The sequence below is a fragment of the Thunnus maccoyii genome, chromosome 6, assembly GCF_910596095.1.
Source record: "Thunnus maccoyii chromosome 6, fThuMac1.1, whole genome shotgun sequence".
NCBI lineage: Eukaryota > Metazoa > Chordata > Actinopteri > Scombriformes > Scombridae > Thunnus > Thunnus maccoyii.
Genome location: NC_056538.1, coordinates 21,657,416 through 21,672,282, shown reverse-complemented (window position 1 = coordinate 21,672,282; position 14,867 = coordinate 21,657,416). Strand labels below are relative to the sequence as shown.

The following is a 14,867-nucleotide window of genomic DNA, read 5'->3' as shown; positions in this document are numbered from 1 at the left end:
ATGGATATGTTGATACGTGATGACATTGCTGATAGTGCAGAGGTAAACTGAGGAGGGGAACTGAAAGATGTAATAAGGACATGACATCTACTTTCTGCATTATCTAATCTTGTCATCAGTGAGTTTTTTTATAATTTTATGAGGCCACAAATGCTGACCAGATGTTGTCCTTTAATGACAAAAGACAGGGGACACAAAGAGAGAGGTTAGGAAAGTATTACAATACTGTGATATGAATATGAAGTTGTGGTGTAATATCTTGGTGATGGATGGAAATGTTAGCAGGGATTGGGCTAGAAACATAGGGGTCAATAAAATAACAGAAATGCCTTACAGCAGCCCTGCAACAAATATCAATTTAGTGAAGTCTGTAATGTTTTGACAGTGACAAAGGTGTTGCTTCAACTTAATAGTCTGTTATACGGTTAAGTGCCTTTCAGTCAGTGCTGTTGACAATGCACTTGTGACTTCTACTTGACAACTAAACTATTTTTTCCTCCCACCTTATTTTGAAGTGTTTGCAACTAGCACCAATCAAGGAAATAAATTACAAGTACAAAAAGCAACTAATTAATTCATTACCAGCTACCAATATTTGTTAGTTTCAGACTGACAAGCACTATTTTTGTGAGTTTTCAAGGCAACATAAGGAAAATGCAGAGGAAAATAGACACCAGATATACCCTCTGGACTGCTGATGCATCTGTCACAAATATTTGAGAATTACAGTATGTAAGGGGGAAGGTCTCAAAATTATGACAACATGGAAAATGCAGGAAGAACTGATTAGAAAAAAGGAAAAGTACTCACAACTGGATATTCACCAACATTAAGTAAAATGTTTCCTCTTCCTTTTGGGATACCGGTGACAGTATTAGAGGACCTGATGTAGCATGACATAATGGGTTTTCAAAGAGGAAGGTAGGTGTACACAGTATATCTGTGACTTTACGTAATCATTATATGAAGGTACAGAGTTGAATGAATGACACATCTTGCTCAGATTTATATCATGACCTGACCTTAATTCTCTCTTTCACTGTAAGCCTGGCTTTCTATCATTTTCCCCCTTGAAAAACAGCTCTTTTCAGGTAGCTTTTTCTCCAACTTTATTTCACCTATTATGTAGTGAGAGTCAGCGTCACGGTGAAGATGGGCACCATAGAAACTGCAGCATGAAAGTAATGGTCTCAGCCATAATAGCACCAATCACTGGGGTCCACGTGGTTGCCTACATTATATAGGGCAGAGAATGATTAGAAGTTCTCAAAAAAATCCCCCGAAATTGAAGAAGCGGTAGTGATGATGGCTTTTTTTTGATATGGCATGAGTCACTCTGCTAATCTAATTAGGTGCCAGATTCATATTTGGGTGTTAATGGGAGGACAGATAAGAAATGTGATGACAGAATGCAATCAAAAGAGAGTTTCTCACACTGAATAAATAATATGTGTGAGAGCGAACAATTCGCACAATGTGCAACACAAACACGCACAATTTCACTGTTTGGTGAGTGAATGTTTAGGACGTGCTGTCAGGGTGACGACACAATAACTCATGAGCTGATAATATGATTAAATGTTTATTTCAATTTATGCAGACATACTTATGCAAATATTTTGCTACAGTTCATTCAACAGCAATGTCTCATTGCTTAGATTATGTATGTAAAGCTCAGAACAAGTGTGACAATATTTAAATATAGAGACTATACTGATATTAATTTCAACAATATTTATCTAGTTTATTATTTAGTTGGTGTGTGACTGTGTGTTTGTTTGCGTATTCATTTATTAATTCATTCTTCGTTACATGCTTCATGGTACATACCACACAGTTCTCAAGTCAATACAAATCGCCCAAAACAATGAACAAAACTCATTTTTCATTTTCATTTGAAGTCTTTCATCCCATAAGGTCTTTGCTACTATCTGGCCATCATGTGTTTTTTTGTGTTTTTCTCAGGCCTTAGGAGAATAATGAAGCACTTTGGAGCGAAGATGCAGAACAGAAGGCCATAACTTGAGGCCAGGATGGCAAAAATCTCCACTGCGACAGTGTACTTCCCAGGAGAACTAATGTAGGCAGGTACAAATGCCACCCAGACATTACAGAAGATCAGCATGCTGAAGGTGATCAGTTTGGCTTCATTAAAGTTGTCGGGGAGCTTCCTTGCTAGGAAGGCCAGGAAGAGGCAGACAGAGGCCAGCAGGCCAATGTAGCCCAGAACAAGTGAGAAGCCTACAATAGAGCCATTAGCGCATTCAAGAATGATCTTGGGTCCCCAGTTGTCCATGATCTCTCTTTCTGCGGGCTTAGGAGGAGCAAGGGTCAGCCACAGCACACAGATCAGCACCTGGGAAAATAAGATTGGGTCAGAAAATGGCAAAGGAAATCCAAATCATGAACAGATTAAACTTAATCAGTTCCGAACCTGCAGGACCTTGAGTAAGACACTGAATCTCTATTTTATAACTGACCCTGTCTTTATATGAAAGGGGGAAAGTCAGGATAACACAGCATGCATAAATCCCTACAGAATGGAAAATGGGCTGCATTTATATAGCGCCTTTTCTAGTCTACCGACCCGTCAAAGTGCTTTACACTACATGCCAACATTCACCCATTTACACACACATTCATGCACTGATAGCAGAGGCTGCCTTCCAAGTTGCCAACCTGCTCATCAGGAGTTCTAATGCCCATTCACACACCAGTGGCACAGCCTTCAAGAGCAATTTGGGGTTCAGTATCTTGCCCAAGGACATTTCGACAGACAGACAGGAGGAGCTGGTGATCGAACTGCCAATCTTCTGATTAGTGAATGTCCTGCTCTACCTCCTGAGCCACAGAATAACATTAGAATGATGTGTTAAACACAGAATCACCTGTACCAGGGTGCAGATGGAGATGCCTAACCTCTGCTGAGCAGGGCCGACATAACGTATCAGGTTGTCCCCTGGCAGTGTGGAACGGAAGGCCACCAGGACCACCACAGTGCGGCTCAGCAGGCAGGAGATACACAGTACAAAGCTGATTCCAAATAGCGTGTGTCTTAACATACAGGACCAAGTGGCTGGCTGTCCAATGAAAGCCAGGGCACATAGGAAGCACAACTTGAGTGACAGCAGTAGCATAAAGATCACCTCTGAGTTGTTGGCTCTCACCTTTAAACAGAAGAGGAGTTAATTACATTACATATTTTTTCACAATGTATGATGAAACTTCAATGTAATACTCTCTGAAATGTGATTTGGCATCATCTGGGATGGTGCTACTTACCAAAGGTGTGTGTCGGTAGTAAAGGAAGGTTGCAAATGTGGCAGCTGTCAGTGTTGCTCCAACAATGGAGACAATGGAGAGAACAATCCCCATCATGTCATTGTAAGAGAGGAAATCCACCTGCTGGGGAATGCAAACTGTCCGGTTTGAGTTGGACCAGAACCGTTCAGGACACTGAATACACTCCAGTGATCCTAAGACAGAAATTTTCAGAGAGATTTCACAGATAAATCTAAAAGTCTTATTATATCATTTTACCAATATTAAATAGTATGCAGTAGAGTTAAAACCCTAAAGTCACAGCTTTCTTTTACAGCTTTTTCTCAGAGGTTTCAACTGTATGACTCAGTGCTCATAAAATATAGAAAGAACTGGACAAAACCTGCCACAAGCACGGTCTGACCTTTTAAAAGGTCATTTAGGCATTTACACTAAAAAGAAACAGAGCAGGTATCTATACATTTGAAGTGAAAAACTGTATCTGTGAAATCTTGTGTCAGACATAGACAAAAGTAATTTAAAAGGAAATATATAGGAATTTTTAGATTTTTTTTTTTTTTTTTTTTTTTTTTAGCATTTCCACCAAAACAGCAGATCCAAAGAAATAGAAAAAAACAGAAATAGAGCTGTATGTGTACTGGGAAAAAATAATGCTATGCATTAGTGATAAAAACTGTTCTTAAGGTGGTAAATAAAAAGCTAACCCAAACACTAAAATTCTATACACACTTCTCTCACAAGTTCCTTAAATTTCTTACAATCTACAATTTAGCTTGGGGCTTTTTACATAAGCCTTAAACTAAGTTTTAAAAACATTTAATTATTGACCAATTATTTTTTTATAATCTTTTAATCTCCTTTTTTTCTGTTTACCACTGGGTTGCATATGTTTGATGTTTTTATGTCTCTTTTCTAAATGTAAACTGTACTAACTGTTAACACAGACTGATCAGCAACATGTCTGTTCTAGTTTTACCCATAACATTACTTGTTGGATACACACTCCACCTTAATCATTTAAGGTGATTTAAAGTATAATAATAATTTTCTGCTTCTTACTGAATGTCAAGAAAAGTAAAAAAAAAAAAAAGACTGATTTCATAGAGTTATTAAATAAGCCTGGTTCCAAAATGGATAGTTAATTGCTAACAAGCAGTAGAAGAAGAGCTGTTTTCCAGTGACTAATACACATTTGCTCAAACAAGTAAAATTAACTCTCCAGAGTACCTGTTTGGTTGCTAATTTCTCCCTCGGCACAAGGCAGGCAGTCAAAGCAGCAAACAGGCTTCCCTTTCTTCACAGCTATTCTTGTACCAGGAGGACAAGGACTGCTACACACAGACACAGGCACCTGTACAATATAATGTTATTATTCTAATATTCCATCATTACTGAGAATTGAGAAGCAGACACTTTCACAAAGGGATAGAAACTGATATAAAAAAGCAGCAAAAACACACACACCTCATGTCTGCTGCCTGCTCCCCATGCCACTCTGTCCATGTCAATGTGAAACTGGCCATTTGACCCTTGAGAGGACACAAAATGGCCAACAGTGACAAACTCTATTGTCCCCTCTGCTGTCATATGCCAGTTGATGATATCGTAAGAGGCAGGCGGGTCGCCATTCTTGTCAAAGTTCATCCATTCGTTTAAAGGTGTGGTGAAGTTCACCCCTCTCAGGTAGTGGGCTATCTGAGATAGAGAAAAGGTTTTTTTTCATGTCACTTCTGAAAATGATAACATTTGTGGCATCTAAAAATAGTTGAATTTAATTTACTTGTAAAGGCTGAATCCTCTGGATATCTGGACACTGGCCTTCCAGGAAGGGACCTTTTCCAGGTTCACAGACCAGCATATCGTTTATGGCATGAGCAATAGCATACACAGCCTTGTAGACATTATATGTAATTCTTAGCTGGGACACATCTGTGTACAAACTCTCACCAATTCCTAGAAGTCATCATGGAGAACAGATGAGCAAATAAATACATAAATATTCAATCAAAAGAGACAAATATTGCTGTCAGCCAGTGAAACAAAAAAAGAAAACTGAAATGAAAGATATTTCAAATGGTAGAAAAGATTTTGTGTCGTTTTTCCAAAGATTAGTTCACCTATAACCTCTGAGCCTGAACACATTGTCCCTCCCAGGTCAGCACTTGGAGAGCATCCAAACAATTCTTCCCAGAGTTCTTTAATGAAAGGATCAGAGTTGGGTGAACTCTGCCTGGTATTATTGTGAGCCAGAAAGGCTCCCAGGCCTGGGATATCAGCCTTCCGCAGAGCAAATCCTATTGTCCCAGCCAATGAAGGGATGTAACGAGGGACAGAGACAGCACCGTAGGTAACCCAAGCATCATTAGCAATCCACTGCTTATCTGTTACATTCTGATGGACCAATTCCTCAAATAAAGCCTGACAAACAGAAGAATAGGAGGGTATCATGCACCTGGATGGGTGAATATAGTCTCCATTATATATGTACATAATGTGAAAAAATTAAAGTTAAGGCTTTAGGAATGAAATTACCTTTGCATCCTGATCTATAAGAAATGTCACCACAGCTCTGGCGGTGGATTTCTGGATGTGTTTAACAATCTTTTGCATTTTCATCTTTGGATAGTTCTTGGAATGAAAAAGAGACATTTTAATAATCAAGAAATAGCAAGAAAGAGAGAAAATGGTGTGTTGGATGGGATGAGAAAGAAGAGAGGGAATAATTCTCAAAATTAAGCATTACAGTACCTTTGGAATGACTTCATGGTAGGCGACACACACTTCAGTTCCCCTAAGTGCATCCATCAACATCTGCATCCCAAATCGACCAAAATCATCATCCGCAGACACCAGCCCCACCCAAGTCCACCCCATCAGACGCAGCAGCTTAGCCATGGCCTTCGCCTCTGCAGCATCACTGGGCATTGTGCGGAAAAACAGCGGAAACCTCTTGTTATCACTCAAACACACACAGGAGGCCAAGTAGCTTACCTGTCAAAAATAAGAGGAATAATGAGAGATAGACAAGAAGACAGAAAGAGGGTTAAAAGAAAATTAGCAACCGTTAGGGTTAAGTACAGAATTAAACACATAAAGTAAGTTACACTATAGTAGTCTCAGAAAGAAACTTTATCCTCTGCATTTAACCCATCCTAACCATTTAGAAGCAGTGAGCAGCTACTGTGCATTAGAGAACTTGTGAATACAGAAATCAAACATCAGCCATTTAAAAGTTTTGAACCGGTCAGTTTCTGTGAAGCAGCAATGTCACACTGCAGCCCAGTTATGACAAAGCAAGAAGAGCAGTGAAAAATATGGTACAATGATCCAGTATTAGAAACACTTTGCAACTAAACTGACTAAAAGCACATGAGCCATCATTATGTTTGCAACACAGCAATTATCCTCACCATGGGTACATCAAACACCCCGAGGGTGTTTGCTACAACAATGGAGGCTGAAGTGCTTGGGTCACCAACAATAACTGGCACCGTTGGTACAGATCCACATTCTGAATTTGTCAAATGAACTTCCTGTCCAGTTATCATAGCCATGGCTGCTAACAGAGTGGTGCTCTCTGCCAAGCAAGTGTCAGCTGCTAGATAGCCAAGGGTGAAGTTAGGCAGGAGGTCCGGGTTATTGTTAATTTCCTCCACTGCAAAGATCATGGCCTGAAGCCAGCGATAAGCTCGCTGGTTAAAACTGCAGCAGATGAGAGAAAAGGAAAACTGCAGCATTAGAGATAGACATGAGAAATCAAGACATACAGTATGATGACAGATTGTATTAAATCTTCATCTTAAATCAAGTAAACTTCAAAAAAGTTATTCCTCATAATCTTACATTTCACAGGAATCATTAACCTTCTCCATCCGAAACTCCAACTCAGGCTGTGGTGCCTTTACATGAACAGGGAACAATCCTCCAATGACTACATCTCCTGCCTGATAAACACTACCTGGAACAGACTTTACCATCAACTGGCACGGCTCCCCTCCATAAACCCCATGGATCATCCCAGTGAGCCAGCAGAGGAGCGGAGCACAGATATGCATCATGTGGAAGATACAAACTCAGCAAGGGAAATCCAAATTATAAAGTATAAACAGCATTGATTAGTTAACATATGAGATGTAATATGTAAATGCAGCAAGATAAAGATGATGAGTGAGGCAGAAGACAGACAGAAAAACATTAAATCCTGTGGAGATAATTTGTGACATTCCATTCAACATGTTTTGCAAATGAAGTATTATACTCATTTTTGCTCAAAATACAAACTCAACTCAGTCACAGGGATGGATACTTACTTTGAGCACCGGTGGTGGTGGGTCATTTCTTGCCACATCGAAGGAAGGAACAGGAAGAAGAAGTATCTGATATAAAGAAATCACTGCCACATGGAAGGGAAATTCTGGATAAGCAGGGGGAGAAAATTACCTTGTTATTGAAGGAAGAGAGTACAGTGTAGATAAATTGGAGTTAATGCATTAATGGGACAAAACCCAGGTGTGTTCTGATCGCCAGGGAAAGTAGCTTCAAAACACATGATGCAACTGTAATTTTGCTTATCTTAGTATGAGCTAATGGTAAAAGCACAAGTTTTTTTCTTTTATCATTGCACTTATTATGTAAGACCTTAGAAAACACCTGGGTACATTGCCGACGGTTGATGGGGCTCAATAAACACACTCTTCAGTGATAGGAAGGTAATTCTATGTAATCATGCAATCACTTTGACCCCATGTCTCTCAAATCTGACTATACTGATGGTGGGCTATATATGGGCATGTGAGGGTGCTTGTGTAGATGTACAATTAGCAGGAGGAATAGATTAGAGAGGCCTATTAAAGATGAGAGGGTTTAGAGAGAGAAGGAGAGAGCTGTCATTTTCAGGAGCAGGCCCTGTCAGAGGCAAGTGTTCATCCAATTACAACACGAGTGTCCTCTCTTTTCTGCTCTTTCTTTCTTGTCTTTCTCTCATTCTTGCTGTGCAGTCCACTTTCCAGACCACCTGATCTTTCTCTTCCTCATAAACTTAAAGGTTCTCCAGTAAGGGGTCTCCTCTCCTCTTCCTTCTCCTGTCTGCACTCTTCGTAGTGTTCAAAGATTATCAATACCACTCTAATATACGTTTAATATGAAGCTGGAGCCAGCAGCTGATTATCTTATTTTAGCATAAAGACTGGACAATAGCTTGGCTCTGTGCGAACGTAACACAATTAGCCTACCAGCATCTCTGAAGTTTACTAATTAAAATATGATATCTTGTTTGTTTAATTTGCATAGAAACTGAGGTGTAAAAATGACAAATTGCAGTTTTATACCCAACCAACAGAGACTCTGCTCCCATAAGTCAAACATTACCACCCCCCGCAGAAACATCCCTGCATTAAGACAATGCAGGGGCTGTGTTAGTGGGGGCGTGTTGTACAGGTACAGATGAGACAATGAAATACAATCCGGTTGGAGCTACAGATTAATGCGTTTAAAGGCCTATCAGATGCCAAAACAGGATTTTATTTCTCTGGAAAGTTGTCACGGCAGCAACTATTTAATCTTTTGGATCTCAAGGTAAACAGTAGAAAACACATTGTTCACGTTATAAAGACATCCACCAGGAATGTATGCTTATACGCATGTGATTGGCCAACACAGACGTCATGATGTCACGTTGTGTTGCAGTAAAAGTTCAACTTTTTTGCTGGATGACTCTGCATTGTTTTGCCAGAGCCCTCTGCATTGGCACCCCTGCTGCGTTAACACACTGCCCCCATGTTTTTCACACAGTGCTAATGTCAGTCCGAACCCCGCCAAGGATTGTACTGATCTTCTCATCTAAATCTCGGCAAGTAAATGTGTATTTCCCAAAATGTGGAGACATACCTTTAAAGCTTGTTCATAGTTTCCTTGTGTACCTAGCTACTACAAAAGGCCTTGCTCGATACAAAACAGGTTAATATTCACATAAGACACTTATTAGCCATGTCCTCACGAAGCTTAATTTCAATCAGATGCCACTCACTAAAATTCATTTTATATGTGATATTGACCCATAGTATTGACTTAACTGGAGAAGACCCAGTACCCTCCAGAGACAGAGTTGCTTGCCCCAGCTGCAGCAGATCCTCCAGAGGCAGACATAAAGCAACGCTAAGGGCCTAGCACATGGGACCAGGTCCACAGAGAAAATAATGTAATGGGAATGGTCTCACCTCCAAACATGAGGGACAAATTTAAGTCTCTGTCAGGAATACTGCTTTTTGTGAATGTTTGTGTGAGGAGGACAAGCTAAAGTTACTGTAGATGCGACTGATGAAGAGCTAAAGATGGATTTAATTCCTAGTCCACCAGATTTGTTCCACTCCACCCTGCCGGATGCCAGCGTCAACTCTTCACAGCATGGAGCCTGGCACTGCACCCATCACAACAAGATGATCAGAGTGGAGAGAGGTGCCATGTCCAAGAGAGGTAAGAAACTCAGATACCAGCCAAGAAGAGTGAGCCAAAAAATGATCCAGGGTTGAATTCAATAAATCACCACCCCAATAATTTGTCTGTTTCTATTTTTGTCTTTAGTTGTGGGTCCAACTGCTTCATCCCACAAACTCTTCTCTGTTCTGCTGTTGGTTGGATGGATAGTTGGCTGCACAGCAGTCATCTACTTTGTCTTCATTTTTGCTTGGGTACATGATTCCATCAAAAAAAGTATATTTTATATATGTACTGTATAAATGTATGCACAATATAGCAGGTGTATAGTAGGTGATCCAAATGTTTTTGTTTTGGCAATGTCAGTCTTTTTATTATTCACCAGTCAGACCAACTATCAACCAGCATTTTTGTTCTACTAATGGATTTTAATTTTCTTTCTTTGACAGAAGAGAGGTGTTCAAGAAAGAAATTGAATTCATCGCAGAAATGAAGTTCACTTTCCAGGGGACACAGGGAAGAAAAGAGCCTCTCTTTGTTTTGATATTAATTTTCTATCAGATGCATACTGTCAGGTTTTTTGGCAGACATGTGAAAATGCTGATATAATAGTGAGCGTTGGATTGTCCCCTGCTGTGGTCCAGTAGTAATGATGTTTATTTGGGAAGAAATTTTTCCTTTTATATGAATAATTGTCTGTTCTGTCAAAAATGAATCAAATAAACATATTTCTTCAGTTTCCTCCCCTTCAATTTAATATATAATATAATACCTCTTTAAGCTGTGAGTTATTCCTATTTTGAGCATCACGGATTGAAATCCATGAACTATACTGCCGAGTAGATGTCCTAATCAACACCCACTTTCTCCACAAACAATGTCAGAAGTGTTACTGTATGTATCACTTTTGGCTTATCCAGCCTGCTGCACTTTACTCAGTAGAGCTCTTCAAAAGTAAAGAGGAAAAAATAGACATTTGTTTGTAACAGAGAGGTAGTTAATAAGGAATGGGTACACCTATGTGTGTGTGTGTCCTTTGTGTATTCATATCACACTACTGGGCATCAAAAATATTGGGTGTTAGGACTGGCAATGTCGTTGCCATGGCTACCAAAAATCTGTCTGTTATTATTCTAAGTATTCCCACACTCTCATAGGATGTGGAGACAAACAATGGAAAGAAATTTTGATGGGGAGCTGCAATTTCTTAAACACTTCTATTTGTTATGTGCTTATAGATGACCTAGGGGGGGATTTTTCGCTTATAATTTGTTTTTATCAAACATGAGGACTTGATGAACTGTTTAACTTTTGGTATTACTGAACTCAATATTTAAGCCAAATTAAACACAGCCTCAAATATTTCATTATTTGGATTTCAGCCAGAAGCAATCAAACAACTCCTGTTTACCCGACATGTCAGCTCATAACTTGCCATTATAGCTGATCCTCCAAATCTGTAATAATAATAGTGCTGTCAGCTTTAAAGAGCATTTTGAAGTCTGCATTTAATAACAGGGAATTAGATTGTTGTTACTGCAGGTTGTGCCACATCCACTTTCCAGAAAGCAGGAGGTGTAAGACTTATAAGCCTGCACAGGCCAAATAAGCCTGTACACTTAGTGACATGTTGAACATGCGGACCAGATGCAAACATCACTCTGACAGGCTAATGAGGCTTAGATGGAAACTTTCTTTACCACAGCAATGCATTATCGGAGACACCATGCACACAGACTTGCACACACATGTTCATAAAGATAAACAGTGCATACAAGCTTGTATTAAACACACACGCTACTTTTTTAGCAGTTCAGCAGTGCTAGGATGTTTGTAACTGGAAAAATAATTATGCTGTTAACATGCTAAATCTGTTTACTTCAATAACAGCAAAACACTATTTCTCACCACCACTTGTCAAAACACACACCCCTTCCAATCCTCACAGCCAGCCACAATTTGGCATTTCTGTCCTCAAATAGATCATTAAGCAGGTATACACCATATGGTGCACTGTAATAAGATGTCTTCCAGGTGTGGTGCATTAAGTCTCTGTGTCTACTATTTACACTATGTGTTTATTGCTGTACTGCTTGCACAGTGGAATGAAATTGGGAAAAATATGGAAAATTTGTGGTTGGAATCCGCAGGCAACTGATGTGCCATCCTAACATCAGGCTAATGGGTGTCACAAAAGATTTAAGCCACACTAGACATCAGCAACATTAATCATATTAAAAATAATAAATGTAATTTACACAATTACTGCATGTTACAAATGAAAATGTAAAACGTAAGTGTTCTTTTTTAAAATCTTAGTCAATTATTTAAATAGTGGTAATGGTAATAGCAATGGTAATAGTAGCAGTACAAGTAGTGGTGTTTTTAAACATAGTCTTGGAACAACCTGGCCTAAGTCAGATTGTTTCAAACCCTAGGGGTGTTGAGAACAAAGCCAACTCTTCCTTGGTCTTAACCTTGTTTTTAGGACAGTAAAAAGGGCCCTGCATGTGAATGTGATGCTCCTCACTGACTCAAGGAAATTCAAAAGTTGGCTATAAGAATAGCTTTGAGCCAGATTGAGCTGTGCTGTAAGAGAAATCAACAAGACCCTGAAATAAAGTCAGATACTTAAAGCCACAATCGGAGTAATGTGATTTTGTTGTAGAACTACAGAGCTGTTATGCTGATGTAAGCATTACAAGCAGTCCAGATGTCAGGAGACCAAAATACAAAGTTCGTCAGATGATTAAAAACTGGAGAAGAAAGACTGCAGAGCTCTCTTTAAAAATCTGAATTTTCCCAAACCATCTGCCAGTCTATGCCTCTTTAAGACTTACTTGCCATTTTAGCCAACTGTATCTGTGTATCAACAGTGTGTAACGATGCAAGGAACCACTACTGTGTGTATGGATTATTTGGACTAACAAGAGCATCGAAGTGGAAAGCAAAATGAAGCCTGTAACTACAAGCCCCGCAGAGTACTGCATGTCAAAGAGGAAGTGGCATTTCCTATTGTGACAGAAAATGTCTTATATCAGCTGAGCCAATTATGCGCTGTGACCTTCATGCCAGCCCTGAACTTGAAGCAGTAAATTAGAATTGCATGGTCTTCAGTGTCACTGACTGCTCTGAGATGTAAAAGTAATGAAAATGATCTTTCACCTGTCTGCTGCAAAAAGAGGATCAATGGTTACTTTAATGGGGACAGTCTGTGACTGTATAATGTCCTCAGTCAAGATTGGGATTCCAATTGTTTTTTATTTGTTGTGGAGTCTGAACTGCTGCATGATTAAATTACAAAATGAAAGGGTAAGTGCACTGCAGTAGCCTGGTCAAAACATGAGGAGAAAAAAAAGTGCATGAATCACTTTATTGTACTTTACAGATTATACAAATACTAATGTCAGCACTACCTGTGTCTTGAGGTGCATTACCTTGAGCATATCAACTCAACATGCAGCTTGAAAATGAGATATAATCAATAAGTTAAATTATCTGTAAATAAGAAATAATAATCTGATAATTTTGGTATAAGTGAACTTTTGTACTGACATTCTTATTGTTACAGTATGTAAATCACTGCAGGCTCAGTTAAACAATATGTTATGTTAAATAACCACAGGATGTCACTGTTTTACATTAATTATAGATGGAGCACATAAACCTTTGTGAAGGCTCCAACACTAGATATATGGTGTAAATTTATAAAAAATCTTGACTTTTCATGGAGTGCCTTTGATGTGGTGTGCTGTTCAATTTGTATGTTTCGCCATGAAACAGGAAGTTGATGGACTTTCTCAAATTTCTCCTGCTTATTAAGAGTCCAGGCCTGAACACATCTACATGTTAATATTGAGTCATAGTCATAGCGCCACCTTCTGGCAACAGGAAGTCAGCCTTATACGACAATCATCTGACTTGACAAGAGATTTACATGTGGTCTCCACATTATATACAGCAACATGACGTATAATTAGTGAGTGTTCTCTAGCGCCACATAGAGAACACAGGAAGTGATAGTTACATGCAATGTTCAATATTCATGAAAATGTGTGTCCAAGTCAGTTTCCTTCTAGTAAATGTATTGCTTCATCATGTCGCACTGCAATTACAGCACTTCGACTGCGGCGAGCCCTGACATGCACGAAGGGGCAAAGGACCAATCATCATTGCTTGCAGCTTTAATTAACATTTATTATGTATGTCTATATGCATCTCAGTGATTTTTCACAGGCACACCACTGGGTGTACAGTGTGTCAGTTTGATCAAATATATAAACTGTGAACAGGTGTCGAAAAAAATACACTATGGGGGCGATGCATTCATCTGCTGCTTGTGCACTCACTGAAGAACAACAGTGTGTTTTTGTAGAAGAAATTACTTTCTATATGTATTAAATCAAATCTACCAATGACTGTGAGGCTTTCAGATGAGACTACTGCATTTTATGAGCACAGATTGATTCTTTGTCTCGTATACCAATGCCTGAAAGAATATTGGTATGAAAGACACAGCAATTAAAACTTTTAGAGAAATTTTCCCTCTTAAAAATCAGAATGGGTGGTTATCAGTGGCCTTTAACAATGAGAGCACAGTGAGAGTGCACTTCACAATAAGAGCCCCTTTCAAATCAAGTGTGAAATAGCACAGTGCCCACTCTGATTGCTTACCTGAAAAACCTTTTCACTTATGATCCTAAAATATTATTTGCACATGTACAGTATGTGTATGTACATGTGTGCTTGTGTGCACATGTTCTTTAAGGTATCAATGTGGTCTGTGTGGACACATACATGTACAATTGTGTTGTGCTCGCCTTGCATATACTTCAGACACACCACACACTGCCCAAAGCACTGACACACACACACACACTGACAGGCATTCCAGAGGCCGCATGCCCCCCCACTCACACACACACACACATACCATTGGATCCACTGTTAGGGTCGCCCAAAGGGCACATGAAGGAAAACTGAGTCGTTTTATGACTAGAGGGCAACAGAGGGAAGCAGAACTTTGTATTGAGTGCAAAAACAAAAGAAGGTCTAGCATGAGTGGCTTTCTAAAGATTCAAGATTGAAGGCTTAAAGTGCAGAGGTGTTAATTATGTTTTCTCCACTGACTCACTGACTTATGTTTTCTCCAA

At 39.3% G+C, this 14,867-nt stretch overlaps 1 protein-coding gene across 1 annotated transcript; it reads right to left on the bottom strand.

The window, feature by feature from the left end:
- Positions 1–1,833: 1,833 nt before the first annotated feature.
- LOC121898695 (extracellular calcium-sensing receptor-like) lies at positions 1,834–7,262 on the bottom strand. Its single transcript, XM_042414040.1, has 11 exons — positions 7,126–7,262; positions 6,693–6,984; positions 6,031–6,273; positions 5,815–5,910; positions 5,400–5,700; positions 5,063–5,235; positions 4,747–4,977; positions 4,510–4,633; positions 3,283–3,476; positions 2,889–3,167; positions 1,834–2,356 (listed from the first exon to the last, which is right to left on the bottom strand). Exons 1-11 carry the CDS (start codon positions 7,257–7,259, stop codon positions 1,928–1,930), a joined length of 2,496 nt encoding a protein of 831 aa, XP_042269974.1. The 5' UTR covers positions 7,260–7,262; the 3' UTR covers positions 1,834–1,927.
- Between the last annotated feature and the right edge of the window lie 7,605 nt (positions 7,263–14,867).